The 27,253-nt window shown below is 42.7% G+C and overlaps 1 protein-coding gene across 4 annotated transcripts in view; it reads right to left on the bottom strand.

The window, feature by feature from the left end:
• Positions 1-17,894, bottom strand: part of Sema4f (ssemaphorin 4F) — a 29,837-nt gene extending 11,943 nt beyond the window's left edge. For 2 of the 4 annotated variants that reach the window (XM_042699782.1, XM_042699784.1), the window contains exons 1-5: positions 17,658-17,894; positions 14,766-14,917; positions 14,097-14,156; positions 13,771-13,869; positions 8,582-8,675 (exon numbers count right to left, since the gene is read on the bottom strand). In XM_042699782.1, coding sequence (XP_042555716.1) covers positions 8,582-8,675; positions 13,771-13,869; positions 14,097-14,156; positions 14,766-14,917; positions 17,658-17,805 — 553 coding nt within the window. In that variant the 5' untranslated portion in view covers positions 17,806-17,894. The remainder of the gene's footprint in view (positions 1-8,581; positions 8,676-13,770; positions 13,870-14,096; positions 14,157-14,765; positions 14,918-17,657) is intronic. The other 2 variants (XM_042699783.1, XM_042699785.1) reach the window with 2 other exon arrangements.
• Positions 17,895-27,253: the final 9,359 nt, after the last annotated feature.

Here is a 27,253-nt window from a genome sequence, read left to right as displayed (position 1 = left end):
ATGATAATGTCTCTTACGTTTTCTAGATTGTGAGCTTGATGGTAGCACACAGCAATATTATTAATCAAGGCAGGAAATGACAGCAGAAGGCCCATGAAGGAGCAAGCAGAGATGAAGTAAATTCCACTATTGGGCCTGCCAAGGTTGAAGTAACTACAAGGCATAAATTAAAGATACAAGGAGGCAATTAAAAAGAATATTCCAGAGTCAGCAACCAGGGAGTCATCATACATCCTGCTCAAAAGTCACAACATGAACACCATGATAGTATAGGCAGTGCACAGGGAGTAGTAAGTAAGAAGTAAGGGAAGAAAAGATCCTTGGTGAACAATGATGGTGAGAAGGGAAGAAACTACCATGGGCAACTGAGACATCAGGCCAGAGAGTCTGGAAAAGTATGATGGAGGCTGTGTTGGAAGCCGGTGCACAGATACCTTATGAAGGGCCATGGAGGCTCATAGACACATAGAGAAGTTTTAAGTGCTAGGTTCCCACTGGAATCAAGAATACAAGCACAGAGTCAGATACCAGGAAGCTAGAAGAACCAGAAAATGAGGGTGGGTAGAGAGACAGAGCTACACCTACCTAGGGGGGCAAAATCATTGAAGAATAAGAAACTTAGTCAGGCTTTGGTGGCTCACACCTGTAATACTAGCTACTTAGGAGGGAAGCAGGAGGAAGCAGAGTCATGCAGAAAGAAATACAGTCATCCTGGGATTGTGGATGTTCCAGAGAAGCTGTGTGTCATAAACACAAATAACTAGCCAGGAAGGGGAGGCGAGGGGAAGGGAAGCAGGGGAAAGGGGGTGAGGAGGAAGGAGAGGGAGAGAGAGGGGGAGGGAAAGGGAGAGGAGGGAGCAAGGGAAGGAGGACAGGGATATAGCTCAAGTGACAGAGCACTTGCCTAGTTTGCTTAGTATGTACAGGACAAGACCCTGGGCTGAATCCTCAGTACAGGTGGTTGGGACAGAAAAGAGGTACACTTTTAGGCAAAGTGTACCTAAACCTTTTAGGCAAACTTTTAGGCAAAGTGTTTCCTCAGCCTCAGGTCCCTGGAATGTAAAACAAAAATAATTTAGAGTAAACGGTGAGGGTTTGATGCTATAGCAACTGCAGAGAACCAGCCAGGGTCTGGTACATGGTGGGCGTGCAATACATGTTCATCACAATTCCTTGTGTAACTTCAAAGAGCCATATGTTTGACATGCTACCAGAAGGAGAGGAGATTTCATTCCCTTCCAGAATTTTTTAGGAAAGCAAAACCAAATATTGGTCATTCATTGGTCCCAGTAGTAAATGCATCAGCAAATGAGCCAACCCTCGGTACTTTGGTAGACAAGAACAGGAGCTGATACAGAAGAGCTGGGTTGAATGTGTTCCCAAAACACACTCTAAAACCAAACCTCTGACAAAAGCTGCATCATGGATTCCCTGAGAACAGAAGGCAATGTAGTAGAGGAGGCAGTCATAAATATTTTAAGAGCCTGGCTCAGAGTACAGGGCTGGGGGAATTCGTATTCTGGAAACAATAAAAGACCACAGATATGCAAAGACCAACAAGGAATGGAAAGTAAAGGGTCTTCAGTTTTTCTAATGGATCAGTGGGGAAAAGGAATGCTGTTAAGAAGAGCAGAGGGTCACTGACACTAAGGTTAGCAGGAGAACCAGACACTTAGGAGGAAGTAGGATTCTGAATGGTCCAGGAGCAGCAAGGAACTTGACATATAGTCTTACACACTCACACAGTCACAAGGACAAGAGGACATAGGACTGGAGGAAGACACAGGAACCAGGAACCAATGGCTCATGCCTGTAATCCTAGCAATAAGACTAGAAGTAATGAATAAAAAGGCACAGCGCTGGGCACCAGTGGCTCATGCCTGTAATCCTAGCTACTCAGAAGGCTGAAATCTGAGGATTGAGGCTCAAAGCCAGCCGGAACAGGAAAGTCTGTGACACTCTCCAGTTAACCACCAGAAAACCAGAACTGGCACTATGCCCTTGAGCTGAAAATCTCAGGGACAGTGCCCAGGCTGAGTTCAAGCCCCATGACCAACAAAAAAAAAAGACACAGAAGCAGTTCCCCAAAAGAAGGCAAAAGTATCTGCTCATCTTCATAAAAGCCTGATTATTATGGGACAAGATAGGAAAGACCAAGGAAAACCAACTGCTGCCTCTAACTAACTTAAGTACCTGGATGAGCAATGGCACCATACACTCAGAAGAGAAAAAGCTCGTAGTGAAGCAGGTTTGGAGAAAGTGAATGAGATGATGAGCTCAGTTTGGGAGATGATGCTTTTGAGATGTCCTCTCCAACATCCAAGCAGAGATGTCTGAAAGGCAGTTGGATGTGTGGCCTATATCCCCAGGCAATGTCTAGAGGCAGATACAGACTGAAGAGATATCTCAAGAAAGTGTAGAAAGAAGGAAGTGGCGCTGTAGCTCAAGTGGTAGAGCGCTCACCTTGAGCTGAAGAGCTGAGGGACAGCGCCCAGGCCCAGAGTTCAAGCCCCACAACCGACAAAAAAAAAAAAAAAAAAAGAAAGTGTAGAAAGAAGCTATGGAGCTGGTTGAGGTCACACTACATAGAGTGAAAAGAGGCTCTTGTATGGAACCTTAAGGAAGCCCAACCTTTAAAGACTGAGCAGAAGACAAAGAATCTACCAAGGAGATTGAGAAGGACTTACTGGCGATTTTACACTAATGTGAATGGTATTGTCACATTTTTCCAGATTTGAGTAGCACCAGTAAAGACTTAGCTGCTAAGTACAGTGCAGATAAATGTCACATTTTAAGTAGATTTATGAGGCACTTCCCAAAATATATATGTGTCAATAAACATATGAAAAATTGTTTCACCTAACTAGTAGAAGTACCAATCAAAATACATATCAAATAAGACATAGAAAAAGCACTGCTTATGTGTTTGTTAACTAAGTTACTTGAATCTGACAAGCGGAAAATGAGACAGATTTTCTCATCACTACTGGTGGGACTAACTGGAAAACAATTTATGCAAATCCATCAAGCACCGTCAAAAAACCATTATATCCTTCTACCTAGAAATTCTACTGTTTGGATTAGCTCATACACAGTTAATTAGATTCACGTGATTTACATAAAATTACATAAAAGAATTTCTGGTTTAGTGTTTATAAAAGCAATATTTGGTTTTTAAAGTTAAATGTGCAATCATATGAAAATAATTAAACTGCTTTACATTCACAGAAGAGTATGCAATAACTAAATATCATGTTTTGATTCTGGGCATGGTATCTGTATTCTACAATTTCTATGGTGACAAAATGCTCAGTATATCAACACTAAAGGAAATATGCATGATAATTCTAATTTACTTATAAAAGCACATGTACATGGACAGACACAATAGAAAAAAATCCTCATATGCTCCAAAATACCTAGTGATAATAAATTACAAATAAAATCTTCACTTTCTTTTTTTTTGGGGGGGGGGGGAGGGGGTCCGGTCGTGGGGCCTGAACTCTGGGCTTGGGCACTGTCCCTCAGCTCTTCAGCTCAAGGCTAGCACTCTACCACTTGTGACACAGCACCACTTCCAGTGTTTTTCTTTTTGCTTCTGTGGAGCTGAGGAATCGAACCCAGGGCCTCAGGCATGCACGGCAAATGCTCTACCACTGAGCCACCTTCCCAGCCCCAAAATTTTCACTTTCTTCTTTATACATGTGTATATTTTCTAATTTCCTAAAATATACTTCATAATTTGTATAATTCAAAGTGAGGAAATTCTAGTGATAGTTTCATTACTAAAAGGTTAGGGGTTTTTTGTTTTTGTTTTGCCAGTCCTGGGGCTTGAACTCAGGGCCTGAGCACTGTCCCAGAAAGTTTTTTGCTCATGGCTAGTACCACTTCTGGCATTTTCTGTTTATGTGGTACTGAGGAATAGAGCCCAGGGCTTCATGCATGCTAGGCAACTCTACAACTCTACCAACTCTACCACTAAACCACATTCCCAGCCCAAGTTCTTTTTTTTTGGTCCGGTCGTGGGGCCTGAACTCTGGGCTGGGCGCTGTCCCTCAGCTCTTCAGCTCAAGGCTAGCGTTCTACCACTTGAGCCACAGCGCCACTTCCGGCTTTTTTCTTATGTGGTGCTGAGGAATCGAACCCAGGGCCTCAGGCATGCAAGGCAAGTGCCCTACCACTGAGCCACCTTCCCAGCCCCCTTTTTTTTTTTTTTTTAAGACTGGGACTTGAACTCAGTATCTGACGCTTTCACTTATGAGCTGGAACTCTACCATCTGACCCATGCCTCCAACCCCTAAAAGTTCTTTTTATTTCAGAATACCTCTATTGAGGGCTGGGAAGGTGGCTCAGTGGTAGAGCACTTGCCTTGCATGCATGAGGCCCTGGGTTCAATTCCTCAGCACCACATAAGCAAAAAGAAAACAAAGCCGGAAGTGGCGCTGTGACTCAAGTGGTAAAGTGCTAGCGCCCAGGCCCAGAGTTCAGGCCCCATGACTGGACCAAAAAAAAAAGATATTAAGGACTGAGAATTTCAGTCCCAGTTCTTATGTACTGTTTATACTATTTTCTGTACTGCCCTTTTCAAAACACAAAAGCAATAGGACCTAATACACCAATAGTAAAAGCACCAAGTAAATGCTGGCACTTTTTTTTTTTTTTTTGGTCAGTCATGGGGCTTGGAACTCTAGGCCTGGGCACTGTCCCTCAGCTCTTCAGATCGAGGGAGCACTCAACCACTTGAGACATCCAGCCACTTCCAGTTTTCTGGTAGTTAATTGGAGATAGAGTCTCACAGACTTTCCAGCCCAGGCTGGCTTTGAACCGAAATCCTCCTATCTCAGCCTTCTGAGTAGCTAGGATTATAGGCGTGAGCCATCGGCACCTGGCAAAGCTGGCACTTTTATAGACCAAAAAAATAATAATAATAAAAGATAGCCCTATTAGAGCTACAGATGAAAATTTACATTAGTATTGTCTATGATTTGGATATGAGTCAGCTGAAAACACAAGTTCTGAGTTAACTGGATTGCCACTTTAAATTAGACAGTGAATTTTTAGGGAGGGGGAAGAGGGAGAGGTGGGGAGATGGGAAGGGATGGGAAGGGAAACAGGAGGAGGCAACAACGCTTGGTAAGAAATGTACTCATTACCTTGCTCATGTAATTGTAACCCCTCTGTACGGTAGAAAGTGAATTTTTACCACTTGAGCCAATTATCAACTAAAAGACAACCTTGAATTTTTTCCTTATCTTTTATTCTCTTTTTTTCTCCGTTAGACAACCCTGAATTTAATCATCTGAAGTCATAAGACTTGAAATTCTTTTGAAAATGCTCTTTTCACCAGGCACTGGTGGCTCATACCTATAAACCTAGCTACTCAGGAAACTGATATCTGAGGACTACAGTTCAAAGCCAGTATGTACAGAAGTCTGTGAGACTCTTATTTCCAATTAAGCACCAAAAAAACCAGAAGTGGAGCTGTGGCTGAAGTGATAGAGTACTTAAGGAAAAAAATTTAAGAGACAGCGCTAAATTCAAGCCCCAGTACAGAGAGAGAGAGACAGACAGAAAGAAAAGAAAGAAAGAAAGAAAGAAAGAAAAAAAGAAAGAAAGAAAGAAAGAAAGAGAAAGAGAGAGAGAGGAGGGGAGGAGAGAGGGAGCAAGGAGGGCGGAGGAAGAGGGAGGGAGTTCCAAATATGCCCAAAGAATTAAATGTGGGGGAAATTTTTCAAGGAGAAAAATTATTTATCTGCTCACTAAATGAAAAAAGACTGAGGTTAAAATTACAATTACAAGGGAAAAGATGCACAGATTAGAACACTAACATCTTAAAAACTTGTACACAGGATTTGCCAAAGAAGAAATAAAAGACTAAAACAAGAAAAATGTTCGATTTCATTCATAGTCAAAGAAATACAAATTAAAACAAAGTGCCACTTTAAATTAGCAAATAATATATTATGGTGAAATTTATGTTAGAAAACAACACTCTCATACATTGCTGGCTTAAGGTGTAAATTGGCTCACCCTATCTGAAAAACTCAATTAGCAATAGATAATGAGTCATAAAACATTCACACCCTTTAGTGTAGTAATCCATTTCTAGGAATCTTAAAGAAACGATCCAAAATGAAGACAAAGTCACTACAGCAGTATGGTAATAGCAAATTTTAAAAAATAACCTATAGGGGCTGGGAAGGTGGCTCAGTGGTAGAGCACTTGCCTTATATGCATGAGGCCCTGGGTTCGATTCCTCAGCACCACATAAGCAAAAAGAAAAAAGCCGAAGTGGTGCTGTGGTTCAAGTGTAGAGTGCTAGCCTTGAGCTGAAGAGCTGAGGGACAGTGCCCCAGGCCCAGAGTTCAGCCCCACAAGTGGACCAAAAAAAAATAACCTATAAACAATTTGGAATTATTTAATGTATGGTATACTTAGAAATATAGTATCATTTAAAAAATTGTTTTCTTTCCTTTTTTTTTTTGGTCGGTTGTAGGGCTTGACCTCAGGGCCTGGGTACTCTCCCTGAGCTCTTTCACTCAAGGCTAGCACTCTACCACTTTAAGCCACAGCTTCACTTCTGATTTTCTGGTGGTTAATTGGAGACCAGAGTCTCATGGACTTTCTTGCCCAGGCTGGCTTTGAATTGCAGTCCTCAGATCTCACCCTCCTGAGTAGCTAGGATAACAGGCATGAGCAACTAGCACCTAGCCTAAAAATTCTCTTTATCAAGTATTTTAAATTATGTTAAAGCCTGGCATGGTGATGTCTGTTTATAATCCCAACACTTGGGAAGCTAAGGCAATATGTCAAGTTTGAGGCCAGCCTAGGCTGTTACAGAGAAAAGTCTTTCCTCAACTTCTCTTCTGTTACCCAAAACTATAGAAACTCCTATAAGAAGTTAAATGACAAAATTCAAAATTATATCCATGTAGTATTAACACTGAAAAGCATTATAGCCAGGCACTGGTGGTACATGCTTGTAATCCCATCTACTCAGGAGGCTGAGATGTGAGGATCACAGTTCAAAGCCAGCTGGGGCAGGAAAGTCTGTGAGACTCTTATCTCTAATAAACCACTAGAAAACCAGAAGTGGCACCGTGGCTCAAGTGGTAGAGCACTCACCTTGAGCTTAAGAGCTGAGGGACAGTGCCCAGACCAAAGTTCAAGCCCCACAGTCGACCAAAAAAAAGAAAAAAGAAAAGAAAAGAAGAGAAAAGAAAGAAGGAAAGAAAGAAAGGAAGGAAGGAAGGAAGGAAGGAAGAAAGAAAGACATTATAATATACACATAAAACTTCCATTAACCTGCTTATTTATGCTTATCACAAGAAAACAACTAGCTGGATTTGGAAGGTTTTATGTGGGTTGGTCTGACCTAAAATGCAGGTTTTAGGGTACAAAATAATTTTTTTGACTGCTATAGAATTAGCCAATAAGCCATGCACCGGTGGCTCATACCTGTAATGCTAGCTACTCAGGAGGTTGAGATCTGAGAATCGAAGTTCAAAGTCAGCCCAGGCAGAAAAGTCCTTGAGAATCTTACTTCCAATAAAAAGTCAGAAGTGGTACTGTGGCTTAAAGTGGTAGAGCACTAGCCTTGAGCACAAAGAGGCTCAGGGACAGCACCCAGGCACCCAGAGCCCAGTTCAAGCCCCACAACTGGCAAAAAAAAAAAAAAAAAGGAAGGGGGCCCTACAAGGAAACATCCTAAAATGCTGGCAGTGGCTTTCTAAGGAGAGTTATCCTAAAACTGTATTAATATGGTAGTCACTGGACATATGAAGCTGTTTACATTTAATTACATTTTAAATTCTTTCCTTTGATTATACTAGTTACATTTCAGGGTCTCAGCAACAATAGCAAGTAGCTACCAAATTGGACAATAAAGATCTATAACACTTCCATCACAATATAAAGTTATTTGGGACATAGCTATTCTAGACATACATTTTTCTGGAAGGTTTGGTTTTTTGGGTTTTTTTGGCATGGGGTGGGAGGGAGTTATTGTTGTCGTTGAAACTTGAACTCAGAGCTTGGGCCCTGTCCCTTAGTTTCTCCATTCAAGGCTGGTGCTCTACTACTTGAGCCCAGCTTCATTTCTGGCTTTTTGCTATTTAATTGGAGATAAGAGCATCAGGGACAGTCTTTTAAATCATGATTCTCAGCCTCCTGAGTAGTAGGATTACAGATGTGAGCCACTGGCACCCAGCTTAGACTTACATTTTTTTTTTCTTCAGGCTTTTCCTAAATTTATTACAATATTCATTGTAGTAGATTTCTCTTATAAACAAAAAAATAAACATGACCAAAAAAAAAGAAAGAAAGAAAATGAGGTTAACAGAAGAAATATTCACACTAGGGGTACAAAGACCACATTCTCTAGAGAGATCTTTGGGGGAAATAATATGGGGAAAAGCAAGCATCACAGGCACTCAGGGAAGAACAGGAAAGGCCAAAAAGACACGGGAATAATAGACATTCCAAGAAAAAAAAAAAAAAGGACACAGAAATTCCAATAGCAGGGTTGAGGAAGGAGGTAATTAGAGCAAGAAATCACACATTCTTGTCTCTCCCCACTCACCAACCATTACAGCTGCTGACCGCTGAGCTGGCTCAAAAGGACATTTCCCCCGGCCACTCTCAAGTCTTTCAACCTGCTGGAAACTGGACACATCCTACAGACCAGAAGGGGCAGTTGATTTAGGGGTTACGGGGAAGGAGCATGGGGAGAAGTATATAGATAATCAGATGAAGGAAAACTCACTTTCCACTCATCGCCCATCCCCCTACCATCCCCTTATCATTCAGTCACCTTCTTTTGATACCCCCCCCACCCACTTCTCTTTTCCAGCTCTGCTATCCCTTTCTCATAAGCTTATTCCTTTTTCCTCAATCACCCTAATACCTATCATGAAAGAACATGTAGGGTGGCCCTAGAAAACACTAAGAGATGAAATATAGATCTTTCCTCTGTAATTCTGCTGAATTGTAGTTTGTAACTAGCTACAGAATGTACTATGTGAAAAGAGGACTAGAGGAGAAAGCAGTCTCCTGAGGACTGGAGTACTTTAGAAGGACAAAGAAAAGTGCAGGCCAATAGTGACCAGCTGGAAGCCCCCTGGGGCCTCCTTGTAGACCAACCCCAAGGATGAAAGACATGAGCAAAGACATTCATCCAAGAGAGAAGAGACTCTGCAAGGTCAGTGAAGAATGCCTGAAGCTCAAATGAGAATATAAGTTTAATAGGTAAGTATCTTTCTCTTCCAGAGGCTCTAGAGGGGTGGAGTGACCTGAGTGGGAGGAGAAATATGTAAGAATTCCACTAGAACTATCCAGAAGATACTATAGTCTAGAATCTATCATGAGAGGCCTCAAGGTATTATCTAAAAATAGAAATCAAGGATGATTTCTGCTTAAGATTGAGAGGATCGGGAGATGGGAAGGGATGGGAAGGAGAAACAAAGGAGGAGGCAACAATGCTTGATAAGCAATGTACTCATTGCTCATGTAATTGTAACCCCTCTGTATGGTATTTTTACAATTAAAAAAAAAAAAGATTGAGAGGATCTAGGTTCTAGCCACTAGTCTATGACCAGTTGGAAATCAAAGATATGGTATGGAAATGCCAGGCATGCTATCTCTAGCTCAAAAATTGGAATAGACATATTACTTTAATGAGAGGTGGATAAAAAACATAGATTCATATCCCCTGAGCTGAAGTATACTATTTGCTCTGTTATTTTACTGAGATACTCTTAAAGACGGTCATTAAAATTAGATGTAATCTCACCAAAAAAGGACACAGGGTCAAAAGAGCCTCCTGGAATTGAATATCTCACAGGGCATAAGAATTCTAATTACATGACTGTGGGAGCAACCCTACCGGAAGAGAAAGATGATTCGATTATTACAGTAGCAAGGGAGTTGGACACTCTGAAAACCCAGTTAATAGTTGCTGTGGTCGCCTTTCTTCTTATTCTTATCTATGGCAATTACCTCCTGGGGGTGGGGAACCTTTCATCTTTATTTTTCCAAGGTCCATTTGGATATTTATAACATCATTCAGAAGCCATACAAAATTATCAATATAAGCAGATGGGCCAGGCATAGGCAACCAACAAGAGCTTACAAGAAGCCCAGTGTCTGTCTCATCACATACCTAATGATTAGTCTTATATAGCCCGAGGGGCTGGATGTTCCCCACCTTGCATGCTGTCTAGCAATTTATTCCCCCACTGACTAGATCATAGACTTTTGAACAAAACTGAACAAATGAACAAAAGTGAGCAAATGAACAAAAGGCCCACTATTGCGTAGAGTATAAAATTCTAACCCAAATGACTTACTTTCCACTACTTTTCAAAAAGACCTTCTTTCTGCCCCAACTCAATCATCTATTTATTGTTCTTGGAATACAAATTACATTTTCCCATCTCTATGCTGAAAACTGCTCCCTTGTCTTTCACCGAACACGACAAAGCCATGCCTTTTCTAAGTTCATTCTCTTCACTCTTGATGCACCATTTGACCTTTCTGACTCACTATCTCAAAATGGTCTTCTATTCATTGTCTCTTGAAACTCCATCTTCCTTGTAGTCTCCCCCATCTCCTTCTTCTCCTTTCTAGCCCTAATATATGTATCCTATCTATCCATTGTCCTATTTCAAATATCTTATTCGTTCTTATATTTCCAACCCTTCTATAAATCATTATCTAAACTCTCTGAGTCTGTTTTCTTCTGCTATATAGCTACATTTTTATTCAACAGCTGGAATTTTTCACAGAGATCAATTATCTACCTGTCTCTTAAAATTCCACATGCCAACTCCCCCCACCAAAGGGATTACTGTGTCATTTTGCCTCCTGACCTTCAAAAGAGTGAACTTCCTATTAATTAAATGTGATTACTGTGGGATCAAAATGACCTTGAAGTGGGGTCTGTAAGGGGCAAGACTTTGCCACTATATTCTCGCTGTGTGTTGAGATTTTTCATTGAATTATGATCATGTTGGGGTGTTAATTGGCAGTCTCTCAGAATAAGTTGTGGTGAAGAAAAGTCCCTCAAGCTCGAAGTCAGATCAGAAGGCTCTCACTGAACAGTGAGGCTGGAAATGGTCATTGGTCAAGAAAAATAGAATGCATATACAAGACTTCTCCCAGATAATAAAGAAAAAGGAAAAGAAAGGTGGTCTCTGACTTAAACCAAACAGCCATAAAATATAAGGTCAGACAAACCTAGGCTGAAATTTTGGCTCTGCCTCTGTCTCTGCCTCTGCTGGCTACATAATCTTAAACAATGTTATCTAATTACTCTCTCTTTTTTTTTTTTTTTTTTTTTGTCATGGGGCTTGAACTCTGGGCTTGGGCACAGCCCTGCATTCTTCAGCTCAAGGCGAGCGCTCTACTGCTTGAGCTACAGCACCACTTCCAGTTTTCTAGTGGTTTATTGGAGGTAAGAGTCTCACAGACTTTCCTGCCCAGGCTGGCTTTGAACCATGATCCTCAGATCTTAGCCTCCTGAGTAGCTAGGATTACAGGCGTGAGTCACTAGCACCCAGCTTCTAATTTCTCTTAACTTCCCTTTTCTTACTTATAAAATAGAAACAAATAATATTTAAATTATCATGATGTAAATGATAACAACTAAATTTAATCATGAATATAAAATACCTAGTATTAAGAGTGCCACAAACAGGTTATTCCAGCTGAATGGTCATCAATTGTTGTGATCATGGTGGTAGCTAGAAGCCTAACATTTTTCTGTAATTCCCTCAACAAATTAAATGAAAACAATTTCCTCCAATGTCTCACAAGCTGACACTAAAAAATAGGACTCCATTGTTGCAGCTGGTAAATCCAGTGCTTGAATTTCCTTTTCTGTAAGAATCTCCACATTTTACTCCGAACAAGCCATCGTGTCTGTAGAGCCAAATAAAACAGGTAAGGACAGAAAAGAACATCCAAAAATCTATAAGCAGGCTCTGAATGTAGCTTGAAGAGCCAACACGGCCAACTTTTTTCTCCTAAAAAAAGAGCTTTGGCCCAAGAATGGTCCTTCATTTTATGAGCCTGCAAGATAGGAAAATCCAGAGAAGAAGCTTAGACTAGTAGGTATATAGGACACAGAACCTCTTCACTCCAGATGTCCCTCAAGAATGGATAGGGATCTAATGAATAGGTCCAAAATGTTTTCTGTCCAGAAGCACTATCTAACAACCACTAGGTCCCATATCAGTGGACTAAGGAAGGAGATAAAGCCCTAGGAAACTAAGTACGAATATTCACATTAAAGTCATAGTTCTGATATTCAAATCTAACTGAATCCTTACACCTATGAAGCCTGGATAAATATCACCATTAGCTTGGTGATAACAGGGAAACTAGTCCCTCAACATTACCTTATGGGATATATCTGTTTTCAATACTACCCTGAACTGGGAAACTTCCTAGGAGCCATTCAAATTCTTGTAAGGAGCTCCTCACCCACATTATGGAAAGATTTAACATGAGTCCACCTAACCCTAAGGCAGTCTGGAGAGATTGATTGAAGTAATTCAGTGTATACAATTAGAGAATCTTAAATTAAAGATGGGAAGATGGTCTATAACAAAGAGACATTTGGAGATCCACACTACTAGATCCAGGTAGATGGCTGGCTTACTGCAGATTGCCAAGGGGTCCAATCTATAGCTAAGGATTAGAATCAACAGAAGAATTGTCATCAGGTGCTGATGGCTCACATCTGTAATATTAGCTGCTCAGGAGGCTGGGATCTGAGGATAATGGTTCAAAATCAGCCTGGGCAGGAAAGTACATGAGACTCTTACCTCTAAATAAGCACCAAAAAGGCCAGAAATGGAGATAAGTAGTAGAGCACTAGCCTTGAGCAATAAAGCTCAAGGATAGTGCCCAGGCACTTAGTTAAAACCCCAGGACTGGCACAAAATGAAGGGGAGGAACTGTCTTTCCACTGAACACAGGATGGGAGAAGATTTTTTGCTCATCCCAGAGCCTAACGACAAATGTGTGCTGCCAGAGGACAATAATTGATGGGGAAAGCTGAAACTTCAAAAAAGGATTATCATCCCGGGGATTACATGGCAATGACTAGAATAGATGTTATTAGGGGAATAAACATCTCCCAAGACTATCTGGGTTTGAGAGTAGTGAAGCCTTGCCTTCAGCAGCAACAACAGCATTTTTTTTAACCTAGAGGAAAATATCGTTGACAGGATATCCACCCTGAAAACAAGGTCCAGAGCGTGGAGCAGCAATTATCACATTAGTGGGTAGTGACATCAGAAGCCATGAGAGCACAAAGTCACAGCCTATACAGAATGAGGTTAGCAGAGGAGGTGAGGAAAGATGGTAAGATGGTCACATGCTATAAGGAGGAAGAATCAGGCACGGACCCAGACTGTCTGGCCAAAGCATTCACAGGGTAATACGATTTTCTGTCTCTCTTGGATTTGTCCTCTCCTCAACCCAACCAGCATACCTAACTTCCTTTTACCACCCTACTACAATAGGCTCTATACATATCTCACCTTCTATAGTCCCCTCACCATTCTACTCTCCACTGGGGCAGGCAAAGGCTCTTCCTTATGACGACATCCCCTAACCCCAATGCTTATCATGCACAATGGTTGTCTTAACCATGCCCAACATGGTAACTCACAGAAAACCCTTCCATCCTCCTACCCACCACCCCCAATTAATTCACACTGATGCAGGTCCCCTCTCCCCCTCCTCCTACCCCCTGTCACTCACAATAACCCCGCACTTCGGATCAAAAGCGAAGGTGCCACAAGTGAAGAGGTGAGAGGCATTGGCAATGGCGAGAATCTGGACAAAATTGTGACATTCATCCTGGAGGTTAAAGATGATTAGAATCAGAACCAGCAGGTAGGTACAAGGAAAGGCAAGGTAGGGTCAAGACAGTTAGAGGCAGCACTGGGATCAAGTATGATGGGTGATAAGCATGGTGTTAAGAATCCCTACCTGGGCTCATTGGATAGGAGCATTACAGGGTACCAAGTCCCAGCTGGGGCAAGGGCTCAATTGGCATTTGGGACAGGGTCCAGGTTCACACCTACCTCTTTCTTGCCTTTCTTCATACAGTCCTGTCTGTGTGACTCAGGTACCATCCAGCCAATCTGGGGGGAGAAAAAAAGGAAACATGGAAGTTTTACCCACATTCCTTCTACCAAAATTCCCCTGAAGTCAGGGGAGATAAGACAATTTCACAACCCCCATCAAGCTGTGAATTTCTGAGATTGCCCTAGAAGCTCCCATTCACTAATGAATAATGAAATCAATTGTGTAATCATAATTGTTTTTTAATGAACTAGAATATATCAGAGTGTATTCCATACAGGAAAAGTCAATAGTATTTCAAGAAAAGTTTCTACTAGTACACACTTGTATACAGAATCTGAATAGACCTTTTACTAATGGGTGGTCAAAAACTTCAAAAGCTTGGGCCCTAGAGTATTACAATTCTAATGATACCTTCTGCCCAGTGTCACTTGAAACTGGTCATTGTGGCCTCTTCCCCATCATCATGAACCTCTCTTCTCAGAGGCTCCCCAGTCAAGACTCCCCCATCACAATCAGCTGACCCAAGGAAGGAGGTAATCTTCCCCTTCTACCATCATCATTGTTATATCTTTGGTTATTATGAAACTCCCCATCCACTGCCCTTAAAACAATAGACCTAATCACATGCCATGGGGTTTAGGATCTGCCACACTCTCATTGCTCACCCTGCGGGGTCTCTCCCCTGAGAAAGGTAGGGATAAAGCGAAGATGGTGTCCCGGGCGCCAATGTAAAGTGTGTGGGAAGCAGGATCCACAAGAAGAACAGTGTAATTGTATATGTGAGGGACAGCAAATCGAGTGAGATAGGAATCCACCTCTGGCAGGAAGACAGGGAGAAAAGGAGAAAATATTATCAGTCATCACTTCATAAAGGTTGCGTCTACCAGCTAAGCTTCTTTTTTTGGCCAAAAATTGGCTAGAGGGGCCAATTTTTGTGTGTTTTCTTCCAAATGCTACTTATGTGGCAACCATTAGGGGAAAAAGCAGAGCTTTCACGGTAACAATATATACATCCCCAGAGATAGACACTGAGAAAGCCAGAATATTTAGTGCAAAACCCAGGCAATTACACCTTTTCTATAAAAACAGAATGTTTTTTAATAACAGTATAAATATTAAATCTATAATTTCTTTTTTTTTTTTTTTTGGCCAGTCCTGGGCCTTGAACTCGACCTGGGCACTGTCCCTAAGCTCATGTTGCTCAATGCTAGCACTCTACCACTTGAGCTACAGCACCAATTCCAGCTTTTTCTGTGATTAATTGGAGATAAGGGTTTCATGGGCTTTCCTGCACAGGGTGGCTTCAAACCACCATCTTCAGATCTCAGCCCCCTGCATAACTAGAATTACAGGTGTGAGCCAACAGCACCCAGCAAGCCTGTAATTTCTATTCATAGCAATGTGGTACATAATTTGAAAATATCTTTAATTTATTTTTTAAGCACTGCTTAATAATAACTTCTTTTTATATAGGCCGTTTCACTGCTTTTTGCTGTTCTTTACTTGTTTTTGTTTGCTGGGGTTGATTTTGCTTTGTTTTGTTTATAAAAATACAGTTAGGCTAGCTTAGGACTTTTTTTTCCAGTTGTGGGGTTGGAACTCTAGGCCTGGGCACTATCCCTCAGCTTTTCAGCTCAAAGCTCTACCACTTGAACCACAGCTCTACTTCCAACTTTTTGCTGGTTCATTGGAGCTAAAGACTCTCACAGACTTTTCTGCCCAGGCTGGCTTTGAACCATGATCCTCAGATCTCAGCCTCCTGAGTAGCTAGGATTACAGGCATGAGCCACCAGCACCTGGCTGGCCTAGGACTTTTGATCTTCCTGCCTCAGCCTCCAGACTAAAATTACAGGTATTCTGCACTATGCCCAGCAATGTTCAATATGCCCAGCAATGTTCCATTCATTTACCAATACAATAAAGTCTACCTCTTCTCTTACCCAACACCCTCAACCTCCCTCGCCCTACATACACACACACACCTCATTCCTTTTAAATATATAGGGTATATAGTGGAAAGAGTTTTTATGTTCCAGAATTTGACCAGTCTGTGTTTAAATGTGGCTCTTCTACTTACCAGCTATGAGATTTTGCATAAGTCACTTCCCCTCTCTGTACATTACCTTCCTCATCTGTAAACACTGCCACTCAGGGTTGTTGGGAGAATTAAGTGAAATAACATACATGAAAGCACCTGACATCATATGTTTCACAAATGGTCCCTTTCTTCCTTCCATTTTTCCAAAAATCTTAAGTCACAGATCAGCATTCAAAATATGTCTATTTAAAGATTATAGCAAATAATTTGGCATTAATTCACTGTCTCTGGGGACCATACCCATGCAACCAATGCAATTCTGCTTTATTTCTTCTGCTCAGATACCCGGCCAGCCATCAGTCCATTTATGTAAGCCCCACCTACCCCAATCTACCATATCCACACTCAGCTCTGTGCTGCTACACCCTTCCATCCCTCTCATGACTAGAGAAGCCCTGGATTGCCCAAACTCCTTTCATATTTCCATCACAGCTTTACCTAGTTATCTAGATCTCTCTAAATTCCTGGACATTAACTCAGCCTGGCAACCTTAACTTACTTTGTGGCTATTTTCCCAGCACAAATTGAAACAGCTTTGCCTTTTGGATTCATAGCATCCCTATATGTCACTGGCTCTAAAATATTACCTAGTTAGGAGTTTTTGCCAACAAGTGTTCTCTTGCCTTCACTGTTGCTATCACGGGGTTTACACTCAGTACCCACCAAGAAGAAAACAAGGTCATGGCACACTCATATCCACATCAGCAAAGAGTCTAAAGGGTGAATGGCTACTTTTAACCTTTTGACATTTCCTGGCATCTTCCACATCTTTTCAAAAATCATTACAGCTGAACTTCTAATCAACTCATTGAACGGGTTGTCAGCATGCAATGTCCAGAGTGGGCAGAGGAAGCAAGAACTAGTGAGGAAGTTAAAGTTAATCTGAGAATGGGCAGATGGAAGCAGGTGCCTGAACTGTGAAGGAACTGGGAAATGGACAAGGAAGGTTAGGTCTGTGGGCAAGGTAACAGGGTTGGATAAGAGGTTGAAGGCTTGAACTGACCATAGATGACAGAAATTCTGGGTTCTGGGGAACCCAGGTGGGCAGAATAAGAAATAAATAAAAAATAAAAATGAGAGGTTTAGAAGTAAAATGGGCTTTAGTGAATTCCTGGATATGTGCAGAGGTGTAGGGAAATGAGGCAGAAAGGAGTTGGAAATAGACAATCTAGAAAGCCCCCATGCCTTTCCTGGGCTTCCGAATCCGAAAGATCTGAAGGCTCTGAAAATCAGGTGCTGCAGAAGCAATCTGGGTGTGCCGTGGATGCTGAGGATCGAGGCCCAGGGTGAGGATGGAATAAAGCAGCACGGAGTAGGGGGTCTCCTCCGGGTCCCGGCGGGGCGTGGGCACCGCAGCACACCCAGGGCGCTGCACAGAGGACCCCCGGGTTAGGAAGGTAGCGGCGGGAAGAACCTGGACCTGGCGCGAATCGCTGAGGGCAAGGGCTGCCAACCTTACCGGAGCTAGGAAGCGAAGTCCTGGGCACCGAGCGGGGTACGTGGCCGGACACCGGGCCTCTCAGCACCGCTGCAAGCAGCAGCAGCGGGAAGGGCCAGACCCGAGGCGGCCCGGGGCCCGGGCGGGGCCGCGCGTGACGGGCCAGCATCTTTGGCTCCGCCTGGCTGCCGGGTGGGGCGCGTCCAGCCACCTCGGCCCTGGGCCCAGGCGCCGCTGGCTACAACCCCACTCACATCCCCACGGTGGTGGCTCGGCCTGCAAAGCCTGGATGAAACCACCCAGGCTCCGCCCCCTAAAGAAAGGACCACTATGGACTAGCTTCTTCCCCTAGCCAATCGGGATTGAGGAGAGGCGGGACGAGAGAGGCCCGACCCATGCAGAGGCGGAGCTACATCCAGGTGTAGGGAGACATTTCTGCCCCGGAAGTGGGCGGCAAGAGAAGGGCAGGGAATTTGCTCTGCCCTCAAACTCAAATGTCTGTACCTGTATTCGTAGAGAAAAGGGGTATCTCCATTAGCGGATAAATGAGTATACACCAAATTTCTCAGAAACATTATGCCAGGCGAGCTCTGTCAGAAACAGGTGGAGTGGACACGCTTGTGCTGTTCCACAAGGTCAGAATTTATTGAGTAACAAGAAATTCCCAAGCTATGTCAATTTTGTTGGCTTTAATACGAGAAATACTACGAATTTCACCTGGCAGCAATTGGCAATCACAGGGTCTCTCAGTCCAATCTTAACTAATATGTTATTAATGTATGTGTTTGATACAGAAGGGCTAAGAAAGAAAGAAAGAGGATGCAGAGTTCAGAGAGCTATGGGAGAGGCACAGGCAGAGAGCTGATAGGAAGGCAAGGAAAAGTCCCTGTAGGAAATCATACAAGTTTGGCACTTAATGTACAGTTGACAAATGCAGAGCAGTTGAGTGTCATCAGTTCTAAGTGAGTTTTGTGCCATGGGTAGGAGAAATTGGGCTCTCCAACATGGAGAGCTGGAGGATGAACACAGAAACAGGTTCTTCACAGTGGCAATTTTCTCTTTTTTTTCCTTTTTTTTTTTTTTGTCAGTCATGGGGCTTGAACTTTGGGCCTGAACACTGTCTCTCAGCTCTTCAGCTCAAGGCTAGCGCTCTACCACTTGAGCCACTGCAAGTGGCCATTTTCTTCACTGTGGCTCATGGTGATACCATTAATGTACCTGTCACATACTCACTTAAGGAGAATGCTTTTGGTGTGATAAAGCTCGTGTGTCTGGTGTTTATGATATAACTTGATATATTTACAGGTAAAATTATTTGTTGACACAAATAAATGATCAGTTTGTGTCTCATGGTATGCTGGCAGATGGTGGTTGCTCACTCTTATAAGCAAAATGTAGTGTCATTCCATCTTGGCACTTATACTTAAAATTGAATGACTTAGTTCAAAACTATTGCTTAATAAAATGGAGCATTAGACAGGCACAGGTAACTCATGCCTGTAATCATAGCTACTCAAGAGGCTAAGATCTAAGGATTGTATTTCAAAGTCATCCAGAGCAGCAAAGTCCTTAAGACTTTACAATTAACTACTAAAAAGCCAGAGTGGTGCTGTGGTTCAAATAGTAGAGTCTAGCCTTAAACGAAAAAAGCTAAGGGTAAGTTCCCAAGTCCTGAGTTCAAGCTCCAGTGCTGTCACACACACACACACACACACACACACACAGTGTGTGTGTGTGTGTGTGTGTGTGTGACAGCACTGTGACATATAACAAAGTCTTCTGTCTGAGAGTGTTTTTTCTTACTAGCACAACATCTGGTTTGTTTATCTATCTGAGCTGGAGTATTGCTTGTAGTCCAGTCTGGCCTTGAACTCAGGATCCTCCTGCCTCCACATTCTGCGTTATAGTATTAAAAGTCTGCACCATTATACCTAGCTCAGAAAATAGGTTTTGAGTTTTTGGGGAGTTTTGTTTGTTTACTAGCTTGCTTGGTGTTTTCCAGTACTGGGGCATTTTGAATTCAGGGCCTAGGTACTGTCCCCCAACTGTCCCTGAGGCTAGTGCTCAACTACTTGAGCTACAGCTCCACTTCCAGCTTTTTTTCCCTCTTTAATAGGAGATAACTCTGTGTGTGTGTGTGTGTGTGTGTGTGTGTGTGTGTGTGTGTGTGTGTGTGTGTGAAGAAAAAAATCAAGGGAAGAAATGATTTTCTTGTTTTTATCAATATGTTTTAAGAACAGAAGGACCAAACACCATTCTTAATTTTTTAAGATTGACATCTTGAAACGCAGATGAGGCCAGCTAATTTCAGATCTTTATATATTCACTGCTTAAGAACAGTTATGTAAAAACAGCTTTCTTTTAATAGTACTTATTTTCCTTCTATTATGAACTATTTTGTGCTTAGAAAAATATAAAGGAGGGTCTGGAAATGTGGCCTAGTGGTAGAGTGCTTGCCTAGCATGCATGAAGCCCTGGGTTCAATTTCTCAGTACCACATAAACAGAAAAAGCCAGAATTGGCACTGTGGCTCAAGTGATAGAGCACTAGCTTTGAGCAAAAGAAGCTCAAGGACAGTGCCCAGGCCCTGAATTCAAGCCCCAGGACAGGGGAGAGAGGGAGGGAGGGAGAAAAAGAGAAAGGGAGGGAGAAGAGAGGGAGAAGAGTGGGAGAGAGGAAGGAAGGAAGGAAGGAAGGAAGGAAGGAAGGAAGGAAGGAAGGAAGGAAGGAAGGAAGGAAGGAAAAGATGTAAAAAAATAATTTCTGTATATTACTGTATAACTTATAGAACACTGATAAATACTGTTGAGTGTGATGGTATGCATCTGTAATCCTTGTGCAGAAGGATCATGAGTTCTAGGCCAGCCTAGGAAACATAGGGAGACCTTGTCTCCACAACAACAAAATACCACTCATATTCTCAATGTCTCCTTTCCCAAACTTATCTTTTTACTTCTCCTGTATTGAACTACCTACTCTTTAGTAATATTTTGAATTTCATATAAATGAAATAGTATGATTTATCCTTTTGAAAATTGAGTTTTTCACTATTTTAGATTTTTGAGCTATATAGGGGTATATATAGTTTTAGCTTATTTCTTATTACTATGAAGTATTCTAGTATCTATTCTTCTGTGGAAAAGGCAATGCTCTGCTATGATGAACAGTAATAAGGTATAATACCTATAAGTATAAGTATAATACGTAGTTTTAGTATAGATTACAGGAAGCAATGCCCATAAAATGCTTAGGAGAATGTGTTACATACACTCAATAACTGGAAACTATTATTATATTCTAGCAAGAACTGATAGAGCTATCATATGAATTTATAGCATGATGAAAAGTTCCCTTGAAAACTAGTCTTCAGTGACATAGTTTACTATTTGGCTTATCTCAGTTTTGGGGGTTCAGTCTATTCAGGTTTAAATTCATGGCCTTGTGCTTGCTTATCTTGCTTGTTTGGCTGGAGATCTACCACTTGAACCACGGTTCCAGCCCTGAATTTTGCTGATTATTTACTTTTACTGTTTTTAATTATTATCATTATCTTTAAATAGTTGTACAAGAGGGTTTTATTTTAATATGTCTACTTATGTATACAATTTATTACCCCCTTCCATTATTCTCCCTCCTCCTACCATCTTGCTAGTTATTTTGGATTGGTAGGGTTATTTAGAAACAGCCTAAAATTTCTTAAATAAAGTCTCACACCTAGTGAGTTATTGCTGAAATGAGTTAAAGCTTTGGGGATGGAATGAATACATTTTACATGTAAGAAAGACTGAATTCTGGGGGTCAGGGGAAGAATGCTATGGCCTAAATGCTTATTTTCTCCAAAATTCATATGCTAAAGTCCCCCCAAATTATGAAATTTGGAGATGGTAGCTTTACAAGGTGATTGGGTCACGAAGGTGGGTCCCTTATGAGACTCCAGAGAGCTATCTAGTCCCTTCCACATGTAGGGACATGGAGAAAAGGCATCATCTGTGAACCAGAGAACCAGGCCCTCACCAGACAGAAAATCTGCCAGTGTTTTGATCGGCAACTTAAGATTCAGAGCTGTAATACATTTTTGCTTATTAGAACAGTACAAATATATTGAGACAGTCATCATATCTTAGTCTATTGTAGTATATAACAGCCCTTTATTTCTTCACTATTTTTCATGACCTTGGCGGTCTTGAGAAGTATTTGTTAGATATTTGGTAGGTAATACCTACATTCAGGTTTTCTTGTGATTATACTGGGGTTTCAGATTTGAGGAAAGAAACCACAAAGATGAAGTGTCACTCTTCCGTCATACAGGAAATATGATATGATATCTACAAGTCATCCCTGGTGATATCAGACTTAGTTAATAGGATAGTGTTTGCCAGTTTTCTCCTCTGTGAAGTTGCTGGGAAAACAGACCATGATGTAAGTCTGACTCTAAGAAGAAAATGAAGGAAGAATCCTTGACAGTGGAGGTACAGCAAAGCTGCTGAGGAATTACAGAGTCAGAGCACCCATCTTTGTGTCTCCCAGGTACAGATCTGCCATTGTCTCCCCACCATACTCAGTCACTGGTTGAGAGTACCCTATAAGAAAAATAGCCCCCACCCTACCCAGTAAACATGGAAATGGATTTCTAAGCAGCTGATGCCTTGTTGCAAGGCATTTCTTCATTGTCACTTTCAAAGAATAATTCTTCATGGAAATATGTCACAGTCTCTCATACCTGACACAGTCCTTTGTATATGCTTTAAAAATTCTACTTCATATGAGCGGACCAACTAATGGAGGGTTCAAAAAGAAATGTATTAGGGGAGGGGAGGCAGTGCCAACAGGGCCTCAAATCATCCACACCCATCCCCAAATTTCCCCTCCATCTCAACCTAAGTGAAGCCTAGTTGATTCAGGGCCAAATCTTGCCTAACAGTGTTTAAATCCATGTTAACAATGGTTAAGGGGGGCTGGGAAGGTGCTCAGTGGTAGAGCGCTTGCCTTGCATGCATGAAGCCCTGGGTTCGATTCCTCAGCACCACATAACCAGAAAAAAAAAAAAAAGCCAGAAGTGGCACTATGGCTCAAGTGGTAGAGTGCTAGCCTTGAGCTGAAGAGCTGAGGGACAGCGCCCAGGCCCAGAGTTCAGGCCCATGACTGGACCCAAAAAAAAACAATGGTTAATAGGGCTAATAGGTAAGAAGTCAGAGTTTCACACTCCAAAAAGAAGAAAAAAAAGGAAGCAATATGTGGTAGCTGGGAACAATAGGTAGTAATTTAGAGTAAGGCTAGTATTGAGGTTGGTCTGTTAAAGTAGTTGGGTTGCTTATAATAGACCCTTCAACCAAAAAGGTAACATAAACAATTTTTAAGCAAAAGAATGACACAATTAAAATATTTATTACAACAATAACTCTAATATCAGCGTAAAGGATAATCTGGAGATTATAGGCAGGAAGATTTATTTGTACAAAATGGAAAAGAAGAGCTGTTGAGAAGCTATCATTTAAAATGAAATGCTGGCATTCTATTGCAGATCAGACTTAAGTATTTGGGTTTGGGTTTGTGTGTATGGTGTTATTTTGCTATTGTTTGGTTTGGTTTGTTTTATTTGTGCAGGTACTAGGGCTTGAACTCAGGGCCTGGGCACTGTCCCTATTCTTTTTTGCTCAAGGTTGGTACTCTACAGTTTGAGCCACAGGTCCCCTTCAGTAGCTAGAATTACAGTTGTAAGACACTAGCACCTGGCATATTGAAGTGTTTTTTAAAGCATACTTACAAATAAAATAAAGTATACTTACAATGTCAGGCATCATTGGCTCACACTTGTAATCCTAGCTATGGGGGGGGGGGGGGGAACCTGAGCTCTGAGGATAGTGGCTCAAAGCTAGCCTGAGCAGGAAAGTCTGCAAGACTTTTATCTCCAATTAATCACCAAAAAGCTGGAAGTGGAACTGTGGCTCAAATGGTAGCGTGCCAGCCCAAGTAACAAAGTCCATGAGACACTTATCTCCAATAAACTACCAAAAGCTGGAAGTGGAGCTGTGCCTCAGGTAGTATAGTAGAGTATTAGCCTTGAAGGGTCAGTGTCCAGGCCTTGAGTTTAAGCCTCAGAACTGGCTGGCACATGCACATGCATGTGTGTGCTACCAGACACCAGTGGCTCACACCAGTAATTTAGCTACTCAGATAGCTGAAATCTGAGTGTCTAAGTTCAAAGCCAGCCCAGGCAGGAAAATCCGTGAGACTCTTATCTCCAATAAACTACTCCAAAAAAAAAAAAAAAAAAAAAACTGGAAGTAGAGCTGTGCCTCAAGTGATAGAGCACTAGTCTTGAGCAAAAACGCTCAGGGGCAGCACTCAGGCCCTGAGTTCAAGCTCTAGGGCTAACATACACACACACACAGAGAGAGAGAGAGAGAGAGAGAAAGCATATTTATGTTAAATAGTTTTGTTTTTATTTGATGAGCAATCAAGAAGGATAAAGCAATGTAGTAAAACTAGAACACAAACTGTAACCTTTTCCCATGGAAATGTCTAACCTGTCCTGAGCCACTCATTGAATTACTGTCCCACGTCATCTACATATCTGGTAATGAAAACAGAAGACAAAAACAAAATAAAACAAATAAACATATAGGAGAGATTTCTTATCCGTTTCTCTTTTTGTCAGTCATGGGGCTTGAACTCTGGCCCTCAGCTCTTCAGCTCCAGGCAAGTGCTCTACCACTTGAGCTACAGTGCCACTTCTGGTTTCTGATGGTTTACTGGAGACAAGAGTTTCACGGACTTTCCTGCCTGGGCTGGCTTTGAACCGTGATTCTCAGATCTCAGCCTCCTGAGTAGCTAGGATTACAGGTATGAGCCACTGGCGCCCAGCTTTGCTTATCCATTAGTTTGGTACTCACATTTTTCTGTGGACTAATTCAGAGAATTTCTAATATTCTGAATATTAGAAACCCAGATTAACCAACAGCTAAGAACCAAGATCCCCTAGCCCAACAGAAGTTTGTCAGAGAGATCTTAGGAGTCATTCCCAATAAATACAAAAATTTAATAGAAAAGCAGCCCTGATAATGGGGGAAGGGAGAAAAAAAAAAAAAAGCAGGCCTACAATGCTTACAGACAGCAGGATGAGCTGATAAAAAAAAAAATCCTGACTGATGGCAAAATGAGGGCAAGGGGTTACAAAAGAATGAGGAAGTAAGAAAGAAGAGAATGAAGAAACAGTGGGGTACAAGAAGCTCACACCTGTAATCCTAGCTACTCCAGAAATTGAGATCTGAGGATTACTGTTCCATGACAGGCCCAGCAAGAAGAGTCTGTGAGACTCATCTCTAGTTAAACACCAAAAAAGCAGGAAGTAGAGCTGTGGCTCAAGTGGTAAAGCTCAGGGACTTTGCCTAGGCAGGCCCTGAGTTCAAGTCCCAGGACTGTCACAAAAAAAAAAAAAAAAGAGGAAATAAGGAGGGAACAGTAAGTCTTGAGCCTCACAACTTTACAGGTAACAGAAAGAAGACTCCCATCAGAAAACCATTCAATTCTCACCATCTAACACAAGGCCAACCTCTATCACAAAGATGGCCAAGCTGGCAGAGACAGGCTAAACTGCCATCTTCCTTATCTTCTCTTTGTCATATTTCACTTGTAATAAACTTTCCTATCACTTATTTTTTCCAGTCCTGGGGCTTGAACTCAGAGCCTGGGCATTGTCGCTGAGCTTCTTTTGCTCAAGGATAGCACTCTACTACTACCAACTACACCAATTCCAACTTTTTCTCTTTATATGGTACTGAGGAATCAAACCCAGGGCTTCATGCATGCTAGGAAAGCACTCTACCACTAAGCCACATTCCCAGCCCTCCTATCACCTTTAATTATGTGCATGTCTGAATTCTTTTCTTGCCATCTACAAGGACTGAGATTGTTGCGCTGCTCTAAACTTTTTCATAACATTTGGTCCCATACTTAGGGATTAAGTATGTCTCTTTCTGACTTGGACTCATCAAACGGTTACAATATAAGAGGGACAGACCCTCCTGGGATGGAGGGATTAAAAATTGCCTGAGTGAGGATTAAACCTGCTGGGGAGGAGGAGAGAGTTGGGGTCTGAACTCAGGGCATGGGTGCTGTCCCTTTTGGTTTTTTTCAATCAAGGCTGGCACACTACTTCTTGAGCCATAGCTCCACTTCCAGGTTTTGGGTGGTTAACTGGAGACTGTAAGGTTTTAGGCAAGGAAAGAACACACTGGAGGAGGTAAAGGTGAATCAAAGAAAAGTTTATTGGGGTGCGCTCCTTGGTTGGGGTCAGAGAGGTCACGCAGGGTCAGCAGTATATTTTTAGCAAGTAAGTTTGAGCGGTTTCAGGCCAGTGGTCTCTGCCACCCTCCTCCCCCCAAGAAGGATTGGGACAGGTGGTGTTTTTTTTTAATAAGGAAGTGGCTTTATTGGCTGCCTCTGCCCTGACTGAGATAAAGAGAGGAGGGGGGGAGGCTGGGAAGGGATGTGAAGGGTAAACCAAAGGAGGAGGCTGCAATGCTTGGTAAGAAATGTACACATTATCCTGCCCATGTAATTGTAACCCCTCTGTACAGTATGTTCACAAATAAAATTAAATTAAATTAAAAGAGCAAAAAAAAAGAAATGAGTCTCACAGGCTTTCCTGCCTAGGCTTGCTTCTACCCACGATTCTCGGATCTCAGCCTCCTGAGTAGCTAGGATTTCAGGCTTGAACTGAGTCCAGTTTAAACTGATTTGTATGCAAAGGACCACTTCGTGTGCCGTTTCGGAGTCCTGGTACAACAAAGTCTTAGCAGCCTGACGCTGGTGGCTCACGCCTGTAATCCTAGCTACTCAAAAAGCTGAGATCTGCAGATCGCAGTTCAAAGCCAGCCGGAGCTGAAAAGTATGGGAAACTCTTCATGTCCAATTGACCACTAGAAAACCGTAAGTGGAGCTGTGGCTACAGGGCTAGAGCGCGAGTCTTGAGCAAAAGGCCTCAGACAGCACAGGTCCTGAGTTCGGTCCCCACGAAATAAAGTTTTAGCACGATAAAGGCTTACTGACTAAAAGAGACCCTCTGAGTGATGAATGACTGATGCGGAAGGTAAAGGCTACAGCCAAGACAGTGCAGGGGTGCTGCTGAATTGGGGAGGGGGGAAGCATGCACTTACTAGGGTCACCTAAACCAGATTGGGGGTGCGGGGAGGGAAGGAACCCTGCAGGGAACGCTGAGATGGGGCTCCCGCAGGGGGGCTCCCGACTGGGGCCCTGTGCGGAGGTGGGAGGGGCGCTGGCTGGGGGCGGGGCTGAGGAGGACGGAGCGACGCCTGGAGCGGGCCTGAGGGGGGCCCGAGGTGGGGCTCCGAGCCGGGCACCTGAGGGAGACTCGCGCGGGTCATTGGTGCCAGAGCCGGACCCCAACGGCTTCGCCCATAGTAGGACCTGGTGGCCAGGTAGGAGGCTCGGCCTCCCCCACGCCGCCTCGTGGAATGGGGCTTGCTGAGGACCTCGTGGGGAGCGGTCTGTGCGCCTGCCCGGCCCGCCGGCGGCGCAGGCCCGCGGGCAGCCCGCTTCGAAGCGCGTGCTGGTCCGCATGCTCCTCACACCCACGCCCGAGGCCCGGAGGCCCT

Source organism: Dipodomys spectabilis, unplaced genomic scaffold (genome assembly GCF_019054845.1).
Source record: "Dipodomys spectabilis isolate Male_0828 unplaced genomic scaffold, ASM1905484v1 ptg000262l, whole genome shotgun sequence".
Classification (NCBI taxonomy): Eukaryota; Metazoa; Chordata; class Mammalia; order Rodentia; family Heteromyidae; genus Dipodomys; species Dipodomys spectabilis.
Note: the sequence above shows the minus strand (reverse complement) of the source record. Positions and strands in the feature narration are given on the sequence as shown.